General features: G+C 39.4%; 1 protein-coding gene across 1 annotated transcript in view; it reads right to left on the bottom strand.

Annotated features, from left to right (window-relative positions):
* LOC131190556 (uncharacterized) overlaps positions 1-16,454 on the bottom strand; it is a 125,328-nt gene that overhangs the window by 17,227 nt on the left and 91,647 nt on the right. The window contains exons 12-15 of the mRNA XM_058167893.1: positions 14,582-14,780; positions 12,487-12,587; positions 11,575-11,713; positions 5,127-5,214 (exon numbers count right to left, since the gene is read on the bottom strand). Coding sequence (XP_058023876.1) covers positions 5,127-5,214; positions 11,575-11,713; positions 12,487-12,587; positions 14,582-14,780 — 527 coding nt within the window. The remainder of the gene's footprint in view (positions 1-5,126; positions 5,215-11,574; positions 11,714-12,486; positions 12,588-14,581; positions 14,781-16,454) is intronic.

Genomic DNA, 16,454 nt, shown 5'->3' with positions numbered 1-16,454 from the left:
CCACCCCCTAGAGTCGGAAACAACTAGCACATATGTGCAAGGTGAACCTTTACCTTTATGAGTGCATATAGGTTGAGTTCAAAATATGGACATTTGCCTTTTATATAATTTTTCAAATTGTGTCCCCTTCAGAAGAAAAGCAGTGTCCATCAACAGTAAAGAAACATTCTGGAAGATTCTGAACACAAAAATGACAAAAATACATTATTTTGACACTGCCATTTAGAATTCAAAGTACATCCAAAAGTAATTTTAAATCTCATTATTGGGAAGAAAATATCTAATGCTGGAATAAATGGAAATAAGAAAGGAATTTACTAATTCCAGAATAAACTGAAATGGGAAATTCAAATATCTCTAACATAAATGACCTTCAAGGATTCATATGGGAGACTTCATTCTGGATTCCAGGGATTCTGTGGTTCACATAGCTCACCTCACAAAATAACCTAGTCTTGCAGTTTGAAGAAGAAAGATTTTTAATAAAATCTTTATTTTCTTATTTATCTGTGATCTTGGAATTTTTCCACCTTGGGTTAAATCTTTAAATAATAATTCATTTTAAGCATTCCCTCTTCTTTGCTGACTATTCAGCAGCACATGAAAAAGTAATTAATTAAGTTTTGCTAATTGAGCCCTGTGGAACTTAAACTTTTTCTTTCACTGGGTTGTCATGGCCCTGAATTCAATAATGATCATAAGTAAATACAATGACCTTTAACAGGGCGAAATGTACTTGTCCTGGAATAATGTCTGGGTCACCTGTATCTCCTAATGTCACATTCAATGTCTGGATGAGCCCACACTGTAATGATGGCCAAAAAGACTTTTGCACCTGTAGTTGATTTGGCTACGGTGGCACATTCCTTGATTTCTTTCTTAAGAAACTCATTTAATAGTACTTGGAAGCTTCAGACAATCCAAAATACTGGAAGAATGTTCTACTAAATTAAAACCATTAGCCATTATTTTGGGCGAGCCAAGGTTCTATTAGCATTCACCATACATCTACTGTATACCCAGTAGTGCCAAGCTCATCTCCATGGACATTTTCCAAATCCATTCCTGTAGCTTTCTCAGTTGTGCTCAGCAGCAGGAAGGTAGGTTCTTGTTTCCACATGTGGGAGTCAGACCTTCTCACTTGGAGATTTCAGCTGCACAGACTAGGTGAGTTGATTGAAATCTAGACTGGCTTAAACCAAATTGGTTTCCATTCTTTTAATGACTCAATTGGGAGACAGATTAGCTGTTAAAGAGACTTCAAGAAAATTGATTGAGGTTCTGATTTGGGCTGTTTGCAACCTCATAATTTGAAAAGTCACCAGCCTTAGGCTTCTGCCTTGTTGCTACAGGGTCCAGAAAAATTTCAGATGGAGGAAATATCTACCATAGCTTACTAGAACTTAAAGTGTTTGTCATAATTCCACCATTTTTCTTTTTTCCTGTTGGTAAAGTGAATAGTTTAATGTCAAAATTCAAGAAGATATTAAAAGAAGAACTTACAATGTAAGAGATGAAAAGGTTCCAAATGTAATTGAATAATTTAAGTTAACCACAGATGATTCTTGAGTGTTATTAATTACATAATGATGCAATGTAAGATGAAGGTGCCCTGGTGGTGCAGTGCAGTATTGCAGGCAAACTCTGCCCATAGCTTAGAATTGTCTCTGATGGGGATCATGGTTGGCTCAGCCTTTCATCCTTCCAAGATAAGTAAAATGAGGACCCAGATTGTTGGGGGCAATATGCAAATAATGTTCTACATTGTAAGCCACCCAGAGAGTGTTGTAAAGCACTATGGGCCATATAAAAGCCTAAATGCTATTGCTATGAAGCTGCTAGGCTGATTTTTACTGCCCTAAAAAGACAAACTAGGGGAGGTTAGCATAGGAGAGCATTGTCCCAGAAAGCAGGGCCCCATACTGTAATTGAGCTATTTGCATTCATCTATACCTAAAGATAGGACTTGGACTGTCCCTTTTTAAGCTGCAAAGGATTAAATACTTTCCTATTCCTTAATAATTTCCCAGAATGAGATACTGCAGAGCTGGGAGGGTACATAAGAATGTATTTGTTTATTTTCTGGATTGCTTCCAGAGCCAAGATTTGGATTTTTTCCCCTTGTTGCAGATAGACTCTAACTGTCCATTAAGGCTCTATTAAACATTGCCAAACCTTTTTTCTTCCTCCCCTTTCACCCTTATCAGATGTCATGTTAAAACCCAGTAAGCATGTTCTCATGACCCAGTTAGGATTATTAAAGGTAAAACACACATGTAAAAGGTGAAAAGTCACACAAGTTTAGATTTTTCTTACTGGACTGCATGGACATGCCCGGATGTTTTTGTGCAAGGCAGATGATGGGATTACTGATAAAGCCTGAAATGCAATGTTGTCTTGGAGGTAGCATAGCAAGTTAGGCAATTTGCTTTGAAAAAGCAAAAAATGTGCCTTTTTCCTAGGGCTAAGAGAAAATGATTTGCCCTAAGTCACCTAGCTGGCTTTCATGGCTAAGTTAAGACTTGAACTCATATATTTTTTACTTTCTAGACTGGTGCCTTAACCGCTAAACCAAGCTGTCCCTCTTATAAACGCTTGCCTTTTCCTTTTTTTAATTTTTTAATTTGCATTTATATCCTGCCCTTCTCCGAAGACTCAGGGCGGCTTGCACTATGTTAGCAATAGTCTTTATCCTATTTGTATATTTATATACAAAGTCAACTTATTGCCCCCAACAATCTGGGTCCTCATTTTACCTACCTTATAAAGGATGGAAGGCTGAATCAACCTGTTGTGTCTTGCCCGCCCTCAGAGCAGCCGGGGCCTTCTTATCTGCTCCCGAACACGGAGGAATGTATGCCTCCCGGCCCCAGTCCTGGCTCCATGCCCAGACAAACTGCAGAAGAAGGAGCACCTCCCGGCCCCAGCCCTGACTCCATGCCCAGGCAAACGGAGCAGCTAGACCCCTCCCCCTCCTCCACAGCATGTGAGCCTGAGGAGGGTTTATTACCAACAGCTGATTGGAGTGACCCTCGCATCAGAAGATTGGATAGGCGGAGGCAACAGAAGGAAGGGAGGGGCAGGCCTTAATGAGTGCTGAGTCATGGAGCCACACCCCATGGCCTATATAAAGGATCTGCTTTCTGGCAGTCTCTGAGTCAGGCAAAGTCGAACTTATCTTGCTGAAGTCACTTACTGGTCTCCTGCCTGCTCTGAGGACTTTGCTAGGACTTTGGGCAGAGCTGCAGAGGCAAGCCTGATTCGGATTTCCCTGACCCGGCCGTCAGCGGAGGAGTGGGACACGACACAACCTTGGGCCTGGTGGGACTAGAACCTGCATTGCAAGCAGCTGTGTTAATAACAGACTGTCTTACCAGTCTGAGCCACAGAGGCTCAGACTGGTTCCTTGATTCCAAGGAAATGTAAAACAAATTTAATATACAAATTTTAAGAATCACTTCTCATCTTTGATTCTGTCTAAACCTGGTATTCCTTCCTCAAGTCCGCTTTCTACATATAGTTACAAAATATTAACTTCCTTACAAGCAAAGCATATACAATTATGAAAATCAAAGCTGTAAGCATGGCAGCTCTGCTTATCCCTACATGCTGCTCATCCCTTACAATGCAGTGTACAAATACAAAAATGTTATGACCTTCTAAGTAATTCTTAATTGTGCAAATGTATCCTTTCTTAGCAAAAAAAGGTTGAAACTGCTCCTTCTTTTGACAAAGAAGCCCTTAGTAATTTTCACGAGAAAAAAAAAAATAAGGAAACTATAAGAGTTCCCCACTCCCCTCTCCCACTTGTTTCCTTCTCTGGATGTATTTGGAATATATTTAAACTTTAATGATTATTAATTTAAAAATGGAAATAGTATTAAACTAACAAATATGGGCCTTGTCTAGCTCAAAACTCAACAGATATTAATTAATTTTTTTTTTTGAAGAAAGACACTCTTTTGTGAGCAGGAGTTGGGGTAAATAACTGGCATGTCTCTTGCTAGAGCTAATTGGCCATAACTGCATGGCTGTGAAAGAACTACCTGCCTCCTGTCATAGGTCACAGGCCCCACCATCAGGACCTTTTGCTAAATGCATATTATGGTGGGTCGTAGTGACCCACACTACTACAGTTCAGCCAAAGTGGCCAGCTTGGGGAGGAATTCTTGAAAGCTGGAGTTTTATGGAACTTTATGGAACTTTTTTTCCAAGTAAGACCTCAGCCAGATGGCCCACTAGATCCTCAGTGAATAACCCAAACTCCATCTGACACCCAACAAGGTCCATCAAACACCTTGGATGGGCTGATTTAACAGGTCCCTGTCTTCCAGTGAGGTGGGCTGATGCTAGCAAACCAGAAAGTACCTAGAGAATGATTTCATAATGGCAATTGAATGAAAGTGATGTTCTCCAAAACTAGATATGTCACAACTGCCACAAGACAAAAATTAGTGTGTAGCCCCTGGTATGCATTGGATGTAATGATTTCGGGCAAGTCCATTTGTTGTCATGATGGCCATAAACTCCTGGACTACCTTAGACTCAAGGCTACCAGATACAAAGTTAAAATCACAATGAAGCAACAGCCTCAGGGTCCCTATGGTCAACTCAACAACAGATCCAGAAGCTCAAGCAGACATGATGTCGATCAACAGGAAATATACTAGTAGCAATCAAAATTTCTTCCTAAAGCACAAGTTCAACAGAGGGTCTCACATCCAGTTTGCACCACTGGCCTCCAAACCCTCAATAACTTGCAGATGACAACAGCCAATAGAAAGTTCTTCTTAATTTGCCCATAGAAAGGGAAAGGAAAGGAAAGGAAAGGAAAGGAAAGGAGAGGAGAGGAGAGGAGAGGGGAGGGGAGGGGAGGGGAGGGGAGGGGAGGGGAGGGGAGGAGGGAAGGAAGGAAAGAAGGAAGGAAGGAAGGAAGGAAGGAAGGAAGGAAGGAAGGAAGGAAGGAAGGAAGGAAGGAAAAGAGGAAGAAAAAGACCTTTAACTAGTCATAATCCTGACTTCTTTCCTTGTCTTAATTATAGAACACAAGTGTCTACTGAACATTTAACAACTTGTGTAAGAGAGTATTGATTCTTATTTTTGAAGTCCATAAACAAAGACTTTACATCTGTGTCTTCAGTGTCCCCACCCAGATATAACATGAAGTTCTTGAACAGGAAGAGCTCCAGGGCCTCTCCTTGACAGGCCCTCTTCCTGCAATAATAAACAAGAAACTAAAGCTTATTTAGGAAGTACACCTGCTGGAATTGTGCCTGATAAAAAAATATCATGGATCAAGCCAGCCTGTGGTAACACATCAAAATTGTTTCAGAAGAATGGTATGAAAGCATTTCTTTTCTTGAACTGGCCCTTTTCCTTCAAAAAATGATCTGAATTGAACTTCTCTGGAGTCTCAATATACTGAGGAGAGAACTGGCTCAACAACCATGTACTAGAAGGGGGAAGTGAGAAATCAGATGACATTAGTTGGTGTTGCTTCATGCACATTAGAAAGAGCCTCACTTGCCTCAAATAAAATAGGCCAGCAGGGGGCAATCTGCAAACATTCTGAAATGGAGTGAAGGGAGAGAGATTTGGTTTAACTAATTTATTTATTAAATTTATATACTTGCCATCTCTCTCTCCAAAATGACTCTAGGCAATTTACAATCTCATAAATAATGCATATTAATACATATTTCTTCAAATTGCCTAGAAAGATCTCTGATTACCTAAATAATCTTTTTTCCTTCTGCAGTCATCTTGATTAGTAGTTGTTACTGGTACATCTTGAGAATATTGTAACCATGGAATTTTATGTCACAGGTTGTTGCCTGTGGAAGGTTTTCAAGGCCCACAGTCTGATAATGTTGAGCCTCATGGACCACAGCATTTGTGAAAGGCATCTTCAACCGGTCTTCCATGCTTGGAGTTTGTTGATTTGTACCCACTACCTCATCAATCTCCTGTTGCACGTTAGCCATGAGAAGAAAAAAAAATCTGATGTGATTGACAGCCTTTTACTGTGTCATGCTGAGCATTTGCAGGCAGCTACCATTTGAATAGAAACTTGTTTTCCAAAGCACATTCAGGGAAGACTCTTCCAGTCAGGAAAACAGCTCCTCCTCAAAGTCATTTCTCAGTGGAGACCATTTCAACTTTTCTAATCCAAGAAGAAAAAATTCTTTTTTTTTAATTTTCAAAAAAAACTTTATTAAAATTTAAAATATTAAAATACGAATACAAATATATCTGTAACAAAAATATGTCCATGATAGTTGTACAATTCAACATCGTTCCAACAGTACAGAAATCTTGACTCTATTCATATATTCTCAGATATTCCTTGATCAAATATATGTAAACACAATTTATGTCTTATTTTGATCTATAAATTTCCTATTTTTATTTTCTCTCCATTGATACCAGTTTTCCCAGGTTGAGTAATATTCTGAGTCTTCCTTGTTATTTAATTCTATAGTAAATTTGTCCATTTCTGCACACTCAAAAATTTTCTGGATTATCGGTGTAGTGGACATTTTCCAGGCTTGTACGAGAACAATTCTCGCTGCTGTAATAATATGAATGATCAAATATTTAATCTCTTTAGGATATTTTCCCTTAATGATCTCCAGAAGAAACAGTTCAGGCTTCAATTCTATTTGGCAATGTGTAATTTCATTTAACCATTTTTGTATTTTAATCCAGTATTTTTTTATTTCTGGGCAAAGCCACCATACATGAAAAAAGGTACCTTGTGCTTTTTTACATTTCCAGTAGTTAGGGTTTAGATTGGCGTACATTTTTGCAAATCTTTTTGGGGCTAAGTGCCACCAATAGAACATTTTATACTGATTTTCTTTATATGCGGCAGATTTTGTTAATGTATAATTTTTCTTCCAAATTTTCCCCCAATCTTCTAACTCAATATTGTGTCCCACATTTTTAACCTAAGCTATCATTGGCCCCTTTACGATTTTCTCTTCCAAATCAAAATTTAATAAAAAAAATATATTTTAGATAGTAATTTTCCTTCCGGCCCTGTTAATTTATCTAGTTGTGTTAAATTTGGTTCAAATCCAAATTCCTCTATATCTTTTTTGTATATCAGTTGTAGCTGGAGATAAGGCCACCAATCTATAATTATTTCCTGCTCCTTTAATTCTTGGTTGGATTTTAATCTTCCCCCGTTATCCAAAACTTCATTATATTTTACCATTTTACCAATCTCTAATGGGTTAAGGTGAATCATTGCCTCCATAGTGGATAGCCAGCCCGGTATTTTAAAATAGTGCTTCTTCCTAATTCCCTCCCAGGTCTGTATCAGCGAATTTCACAATGTATGTCTATATAAATATAAATATTTCTTGTTTCTGGCATTCCATATGAAAGCATGCCACCCCATCTGAAGATCGTGTCCTTCCAATGTTAGAATTCTCCTGTTCCTTAAATTTATCCATTCCCTAACCCAAATCAAACTTGCTGCTTTATAATAAGCCTCCCACACATGGAGTCCAAAGCCACCTCTACTTCTCCTATCCTGAAGTGAAATTAATTTTCTCCTCACCTTTTTTCCTGCCCATACAAACGTCATAGTCATCTTATTTAATTCTTTTCAAAAAAATTCTTGTCTAGTTTTATGGGGATCATTTGAAATAGATAGAGCAATTTTGGCAAACTATTCATTTTAATTGTTGCAATTTTCCCTAATAATGACAGTTGTAACTTCCCCCACCTTTCAGATCTTTCCCTACTTGTTATATTAATTTCATATACCGTATATACTCGAGTATAAGCCGAGTTTTTCAGCACGTTTTTTGTGCTGAAAAACGTCCCCTCGGCTTATACTCGGGTCTATACGGCTTATACTCGAGTTTTTTTTTTAAGCCCTCGGCTTATACTGATATATCCGGCTTATACTCGAGTTTTTTTTTTCCTTTTTTTCACATTTTACCGGACGGCGCGGGGAAGCCCTGCCGGTGCAGTGAGAGGGCGGGGCGGGGGAGCCGCCAGCCTTCTCAGCTGAGGGAGGGAGGGTTTCCCCAACCGGTAGGTGCCTCATTTCCCACCCTCGGCTTATACTTGAGTCCCCAGTTTACCCCAGTTTTTGGGGTAAAATTGGGGACCTCGGCTTATACTCGGATCGGCTTATATTCGAGTATATACGGTAGTTATCCTTTTTTAATGCTGAGCATCTTGCTCTTAGCCAAACACCTAGATATTTCACTTTTTTTTACAATTTGAAGCCCCATTCTTTTCTCGAGTTCCCCCATTTGTTTCTCCGATAAATTCTTGACTAACATTTTAGTTTTTTCTTTGTTAATTGTGAATCCTGCAACCTCCCCATATTTCTCTATCTCTTGCAATAATATCGGTCCAGATTCCAATGGGTCCTCTATGACAAATACCATATCATCTGCAAATCCCTGCAATTTGAATTCTTCCTGTTTAATTTTAGTTCCTTTTATTCCACATTTAGTCTAATTCTTTGTAGTAGTGTCAGATCAGGATAAAGATCAGGATAAAGAGAAGAGGCAACCTTGGACAGCCCTGCCAAACTCCTTTCATTATCTTAAATAGATTTGTGGTCCCCCCATTTATTATTACCCTTGCCTTTTGAGTAGAGTAAATTGACTCAATCATCTTTTCAAATTTATCACTGAATTTCATGGCTTTAATTTGTTGGACCATAAATTCCCAATTCATGTTATTGAAAGCTTTTTGAGCATCCAGGAAGACAAGGGCAGCTTGTCTCTCTACATCGTAATATTCCAGTATATTAATTATTATTTTATTATTATTTCTAATTTGTCTCATAGGGAGAAATCCGTTTTGGTCTGTATGTATCTTCTCATTTAGAATTTTTTTATCCATTCCGTCATAATATTCATAAAAATTTTATAATCCGAATTTAACAGTGAGATTGATCTATAATTCCTAATTTGTTTATTGTCAGTGCCTTTTTTAGGGATTACAGATTTATAAATGTATGCCTCTTTCCATGATTCTGGTATCTTTGCTTCCCTCATTACATATTTCCAATAGTAATAATTCTATTGAATCTCCTAAGTGTTTATAAATTTCCCCTGGCAACTAATCTGGTCCTGGGGTCTTATTACTTTTTTGCTTCCGAATTGCTTCTTTAAGTTCAAATAATGTTATTTCTTTGTTTAGTACTGCCCTTTCTTCTTCTCTCAATGAGTATGCAATTTCTTCCTTCAAATAATCACTTATTTTCCCCTGTACTGTTTCTTCCTGTCTATAAAGCCTTTCAAAGAATTCTTGTGTAATTTTCTTTTTCTTCTCCATATTATTTTCCACGGTTCCATTTTCATCCTGTAGCTGATGTATTATTTTTTTCCTGTTTCCTTTTTTAATTGATAATTTTAATTGAATTTTAAACCCAAATCCCTGGTTTATTAGCATATTTAAAATAATTTTGTTTTGCAAATTTTAAATTTCTTGCCAATTCTTTTTGGTCCAAAATATTCAATTTATGTTTAACTAGGGCCATTTTATTTTTAGTTTGTTCATCCCCAGGATCTGTTTGCAATTGGTTTTCTAACTTTTTAATTTCCTCAGACAATATGTTAGATTCCAAAAGATTCCAAGAAGAGGAGATTCTTATTGTTTATTTCCATCTCTGTACCTTACTTGATATGCCGAAAACCAGCAAACCTAAAAACATTTCCACTTGAAACTTCTGAAGATTATAGTTCCCATCCAAATTTGCAATAAATAGTAATCAGGAGAAAAACTACTGTACTTAAATTAATTTACTAAACTGTTATTAAATATACACATTAATTAATACTTATGCCAACAGAATACAAATGACTTATTCCCTAAAAAATGATATATGTAGGATATGACCAGGTTGAGCATAAGGGTGGGGTCAAATGTATCATTAGTTTGGAGTCTCTATGCCCTGGAAGAGACCAAGTCCATCCTCCCTTGAATTTTGTTGACTCTTATCTGACACTAATTTGCATTAACCATAATAGACCAGTTTCTTGTAGAGGTAGCATGAAATAAACTCACAGTGCATTTTGAACTCTATTCTGCCTCTTGGCCTCTTGTGCCTGACAATATGTGAGAGAAATAAGTTTGGGGATGTTCTAGTTGCTTCAGTGTTACTGACTGTTGCTGGGCTGCTGGGCTACTTCTGGGTCACATGATCTTCATTTTTAGCATTCTTTTTTTTTTAATTTACATTTATATCCCACCCTTCTCCGAAGACTCAGGGCGGCTTACATTGTGTAAGGCAATAGTCTCATTCTATTTGTATATTTACAAAGTCAACTTATTGCCCTCCCAACAATCTGGGGCCTCATTTTACCTACCTTATAAAGGATGGAAGGCTGAGTCAACCTTGGGCCTGGTGGGGCTCGAGCATGCAGTAATTGCAAGCAGCTGTGTTTTAATAACAGGCTATCTTACAGCCTGAGCCACCCACGGCCCTGTGACAATTTCTGTGACAATTTCCTAACCAATCTCACAATCTCTCACTCCTCCTCCCATCCAGCAGCAGCAATTTACCCACCTGCTGAGAAGGGAATGGAAGGAGATTTCCAATGCTTCCTGCCACGTTCCCACAAGGAAACTCAATGAGGAAGCCAGCAGGTTGTCAGAAATCACACCTGCTCCCACCATTTTTTTTGCCTGCCCTTAGTCATTCTGTTTCTCTCTTTAAGTAAGGACATATTTCATAAACAATGACACAAAGGGGCACAGATTGTCTAGTGCTTTAATCTATGTGACTTCCAGGAAGATTGACAAGGCTACTTCTGGACTCTCATCCCAATTGGACTCTCATCCCAATTGCTATATACTGGACTGTCATTGAAGAAGACATGGACACTTCCTATTCCACTTTCCAAGTGATGTGATCAGAGAAAGGTGATTGGAATAGACCTCCTTAACTACTTGTTGAGATGGCCCACTAATATGATGTAGGATTGTTTTTACTTTTTTTGACACCAGTGGAGTCATCAACAAACAGGGTAGTTTCAAGCAGGAATTCCCTTGAAATATTCACTTGGTTTGGTGCTAATATCAAACTGTGTTTGTAAAGTACACTCTGCCCCACCACATAATGGAAGGCATACTTTTCCAGGTGATTTATATCCATGTCTATTACTGGAAAACCAACTGGGGGGAATTTGTATACCACCTCATTATTGGTTAGATTTTAGTATTGGCAGAATGGCAAAACCCAACAACACTGTTTTATTTTACTTTACACCTGATTCACTAATTTTGATGTTTTCTTAATATTTTCACCCATTGGACAAGCTGTGTATTCCTGGCTCTATCATTAGTTAATCTACTCTCTATTAAGTGCCTGATTTGATCCAGTCAATACAAATATTACAATTCTGTATCATGTTAGTATCACCTGCATGTTCCATTATTTGGAAGAATTGGACCTTCTCTTACAAGCCAATAGATGAGCTCTCTGCCTATCCTATGGAGAATTTTGTCTCATGGATGTTATGAGTCAGACTGATATGTGAAGAGTTGCATGCAGTAAGTCAGGAAAATATTGAGTTCTTAGGAACAGGCCAAACTCACCTGTATCGCTTTTCACAGGCTTTAGTGATGTTCAAAAAGACCTTTGCACATATAATAACTGATTTGGCCACAATAGTACATTCTTTGATTTCTTTCATAAGGACAGCAATACATTTAATAGTGTTGGAAGCTTCAGGCACTGCAAAATATTGGAAGGATGTTCTGAGAGATCTTACATAGTCTCTCAAAATTTACTTTATTATTTCTTTATTACTGAAATTTAATAGCAGAGAAACTCAGCAGAAAATTAGCTGTTCAATCCCACAAGAAACTAAATCAATGAGCTAACGCTGTCTTCATTAATTGATCTCATCTGTTATCAGTTATCTCTTAATGTTATCTGAACTTTTCCAGATAGAAATTTCAAAATAGAAATCAGCTTCTTTTACCCCACTCCCTAGATGTGGATATAGAGTCCCATAATTTCAAAGTCCAGGTCAGATTTTTCACGTATCTAACTAGATAGATTTTGGAAATGATCCATTAAAGTTTAACATATAGTGTTGTGACAATTAAGAATGTATAGCAGAGGTTAGATTATGGGGATTGGGGGGAGGACAGCTTCAGGAACAGTCACAACCACAAAAATGTGTTTCTTTGGTTTAATGTCAATCTTTCATTGGGTTTTACGTGTACATTATGTTAGAATGTTTGCAGACACATAACAATTCTAGGCTAAGACTTCTCTTGACTCTGCCCTTCTTCTCCTATACTGGTTTAGCATATACTCTCAAAATACTGGAAACTAATAATTTCCTAAACTATTCTTTAATCTCTCTCCCATTAAGAGGGGAATCATATCAAAGATTGTCTTACCTTTGAGTAGGTTTTATACAGAGACAGAGCATCTTTTTGCAGTAGATTCCCCAAAAAGAGTCAGGGCCTAGGGATTTAAAATCCCCTGCCTCTTACTTGGTGAAACATGAAGACCCAGCTTCACCTGCACATTTATTCTTCTTGCCTTGATGGAGTAGAAGAGATAAAATTTTGGGGTTGGAAGTAAGCTGCCAATTCTGAGATAAAGAGAATGACAGAGGCAAAGTTGTTTCTCTAATTACAGATTACAGATTAACAGAGTTGGAAGGGACCTTGTAGATCATCTAGTCCAACCTGCTGCCCAAGCAGGAGACCCTACACCATTTCTGACAAATGACAGTCCAATCTCTTCTTGAAAGTCTCAAGTGATGAAGCTCCCACAACTTCCAAGGGCAAGCTGTTCTCACTGTCAGAAAATTTCTCCTTATTTTCAGGTTAAATCTCTCCTTGTTCAATTTCCATCCCTTATTCCTTGTCTGGCCTACAGTGCTTTGGAACAAGGGTCTCCAACCTTGGCACCTTTAAGACTTGTGGACTTCAACTCCCAGAATTCCTCAGCCAACAAAGCTGGGCGTTGAAGTCCACAAGTCTTAAAGTTGCCAAGGTTGGAGACTTCTGCTTTAGAAAATAGCTTGACCTCTTCCTAATTTTCTCCCTTCCACTCCCCAAGTTGTCCTTCCTCTTTTGTTGATATGCCAGCTATCAGTTGTTCCAGAACATAAAATGCTGTCTTTAAGTATTTGCTTTGGTGCCATAAACACACTTGGAGGAACTGAAGAAGTACTCTGATAACAATGTGACTGTGATTTGCAAACTTTTTTACTGGTTTCCATCTATAGTGTTTGCTTTTGCAAGCTGTTTACACAATAACCACAATCCAGGCAAGAGCAATTCCACTGATCCACTTTATGTAACCCACAGAAAATAGGAAATAATATAACAATAGGAAATAATACATTTCTTTGGATATTAAATTTATGTTTGCTAATTCACAAGCAACATAAATTGCTTGTGGTTGCTTGTGAATTAGCAAACATAAATATTTGTGCATTTAGTAAAACTACAAGCAAACCAATCAAGCAACCAAAGAAATACAATCATTACATTTAAGCTGAAGTTCAACCTAAAGATATTCATACATGCCCTACATTTATTAATGTTTGGTAACTACAAAGAAACCTAATATTGCATTTGATTCTATAACTTCTGCTTTCTTTACCTAATCCCCTCCTCTCCCTCTTTGTCTCAGTCAAATAGCAGCAGAGGTGGAACTAGAGTTTACTTGTTTCCTACATGAGAAATAATATAGCTCAAAAGAGCCACATTTTTTATTTTATTTGTTTTTATTTTATTTTATTTATTTATTTACATTTCATATTTCTTAACCATCTGTCTCCCTCAATAATCTGTCTCCCTTCCCCATTATATCCCAGTGTTCCTGCTCAGCCTCTCTCCCCAGATGTCCCACATCTCTTGAATCCTTAGGGTTAAGCCCTTAGGCTTAATACAAAATAAAACCAAGCTGCTGTGGAATAAAATGAACAATGAATGGCCAGCCATATGCTATTTGCTAAAACTGGAAGAGAGGAGCTAATAGGTCAACGCAAGTTCAGCATCCTGTTTCAAACGTAGGTTATTCCACAACATCGTTTTCTCATAATACTTCTAAATGAGAATCTTGAATGAAGTTGAAATCTTTAGTATGAATTACACATTGATTATTTGCAGAATATAACTTAGAGAAACTTGCATGAAATATTTCAAAAATATTCTTAATTTGCCCATAAAATATTATCAGATCAGAAATAAGAGTAATTATTTTGCCATAAAAATAAAGTGTCCTTCACAATCATTGTACCTGTATTCCAATCAGTTTTAAGATTGCCTTTCAAAGTAAAAGCTATCCCACATGCTTTATCTGAATATTTATTAATATAGGTCAGCCAATCCAATTGCTTAAATTGCTTAAAAGGAGCAATTTGTAGGATACAATATGTGCCAGGAAAGAAGGGGAGCGAGAAGATAGAAATGGAGGGGAGGGAAAAAGAAAAAATAACAAAAGAGAAAAAAGGAAGGAAGGAAGGAAGGAAGGAAGGAAGGAAGGAAGGAAGGAAGGAAGGAAGGAAGGAAGGAAGGAAGGAAGGGAGTTGTCACTCATCATGATCCTGGCTTCTTTCCTTGTCTTAATTACTGAACACTAGTGTCCACTGAACGTTTAACGGCTCGTATAAGAGGGTATTGATTCTTATCTTTGAAATCCATAAACAAAGACTTTACATCTGTGTCTTTGGTGTCCCCATCCAAATAAAAGATGAACTTCTGAAGCAAAGTGCTGAAGAGCAGGAAGAGCTCCATCCTAGCCAGGGCCTCTCCTGGACAGGCCCTTTTCCCTGCAATAGCAAACAAGAAAACAAAGCTTTTTTTAGTAAGTATACTGTAATGTATCTTTAAAAGTTTTGGAGGGAAATTTGGGCGGGAATTAGTACATTGCTGATTGGCTGAAGCCTCAGCCAGAACTGTATATAAAGAGGGGTTTTTGCCGCTTGTGTTTGCTGGGTTCACTATAAACTAAAGAGCTGTTGTCACTCATCTGGTCTCCTGCCTCGTTATTGCCCGAATCTAACACTGGCGACGAAGGTGGGATTTCGAGGCAGCGAGGTCACCCAAAAGAGCTGATTTAACCAGGAATTAACGAACCCAGACAGTAAGGGGCGGAAAGCAGTGATGTCCAGCTACACACCGCCCGCGCCATTTGACCCAGCCAAGGAGAAATGGGGGTCATACATGGCTCGTTTCGAGTGCTTCCTCGAAGCGAACGAACTCCAAGGAGTCTCGGACAATCGGAAGCGAGCGTACTTCCTAAGCCACTGCGGTCCGGAGGTTTTCGACACCGCAGAATCGCTTTCAGAGCCAATGCCGGTACAGTCGGTACCGTGGCAAACTCTGCAAACGGCACTTCGAGCACACTACGCACCAACACCCTCAAAGTTCGTCCAACGGTTCGAGTTGCGACAGCGGCTACAACGCAAGGGTGAATCGATTAGTGTGTACATGGCGGCGTTGAGAAAAGCCGCGAACCATTGTGAATACAGAGATTTGGAAGACGCATTGCTCGACCAGCTCATTTGTGGGGTCAGAGACATCCGTCTGCGATGGCGGCTGCTGTCAAGAAGCAACCTGACGCTGGCAATAGCCCTGGACGAGGCCAGGGCTCACGAGATGTCCACCAAAGCGGCGGAGACCCTGCAAATGCCGAACGCGCCAGGGCTGGGCGAAAACAACCCGGTGCACAATGAGGAAGTCCAGGCGAATCGGAGGGTGAGGAAAGGACGAGGTTTTCCACACGGAAGGCGGAGAGAGGACCGGAGCGAATGCGTGAGTTGCGGGGGCCAACACCAACGACAACACTGCAAGTTTAGGGACGCGGTTTGCCGGCGGTGCGAGAAGAAAGGCCACATAGCGCAGGCTTGCCGAGCCCCCCAACCTTCCCGCCAAAAATTCAAACCGACCAATCAGAGCGCGGGAGCAGCGAAGCGGCCCGGGATTGGTCCATTCAAAAAAGGCGCGAAACTGAACCAGACTGCCGTGCGAGTGGGGCACGCATCAACGAAACTAGAGGAAAAGATTTTCACCAGGACATACATTGAAGGGGTGCCGTGCCAAATGGAAGTGGACACCGGCTCATCGATCACGATTATGTCCTGGGACACCCTCGTAAAAGACTTGCCTGCCATCGCGAAGCGCAAGCTGCAAGCCCAGAAGCTGCGGGTGCAGGACTACCAGGGGAATCGGATCCCTGTTCGAGGGGTAACGTCCGTCCAAGTCAAGTATGGACAGTTCAGGAAAACCCTGCCAATCACTATAGTTGACGGAACCTTACCAAGTTTGTTAGGACTGGACTGGTTCCGAGCTTTGGGCATGGGAGTGACCGGGGTCTTCAGGAACGAAGTCGACCTCAAACAAGAACTTATGAAGGAGTTCGAGGACGTCTTCAAGGACTGCCTGGGCAAGTACGAGGGGACCCCTATTTCTTTTAACCTAGACCCACAAGTTGCCCCTATCCG

The sequence above is a fragment of the Ahaetulla prasina genome, chromosome 2 (assembly GCF_028640845.1).
Source record: "Ahaetulla prasina isolate Xishuangbanna chromosome 2, ASM2864084v1, whole genome shotgun sequence".
Classification (NCBI taxonomy): domain Eukaryota; kingdom Metazoa; phylum Chordata; class Lepidosauria; order Squamata; family Colubridae; genus Ahaetulla; species Ahaetulla prasina.
This window is presented reverse-complemented; position numbering and strand designations above follow the sequence as displayed.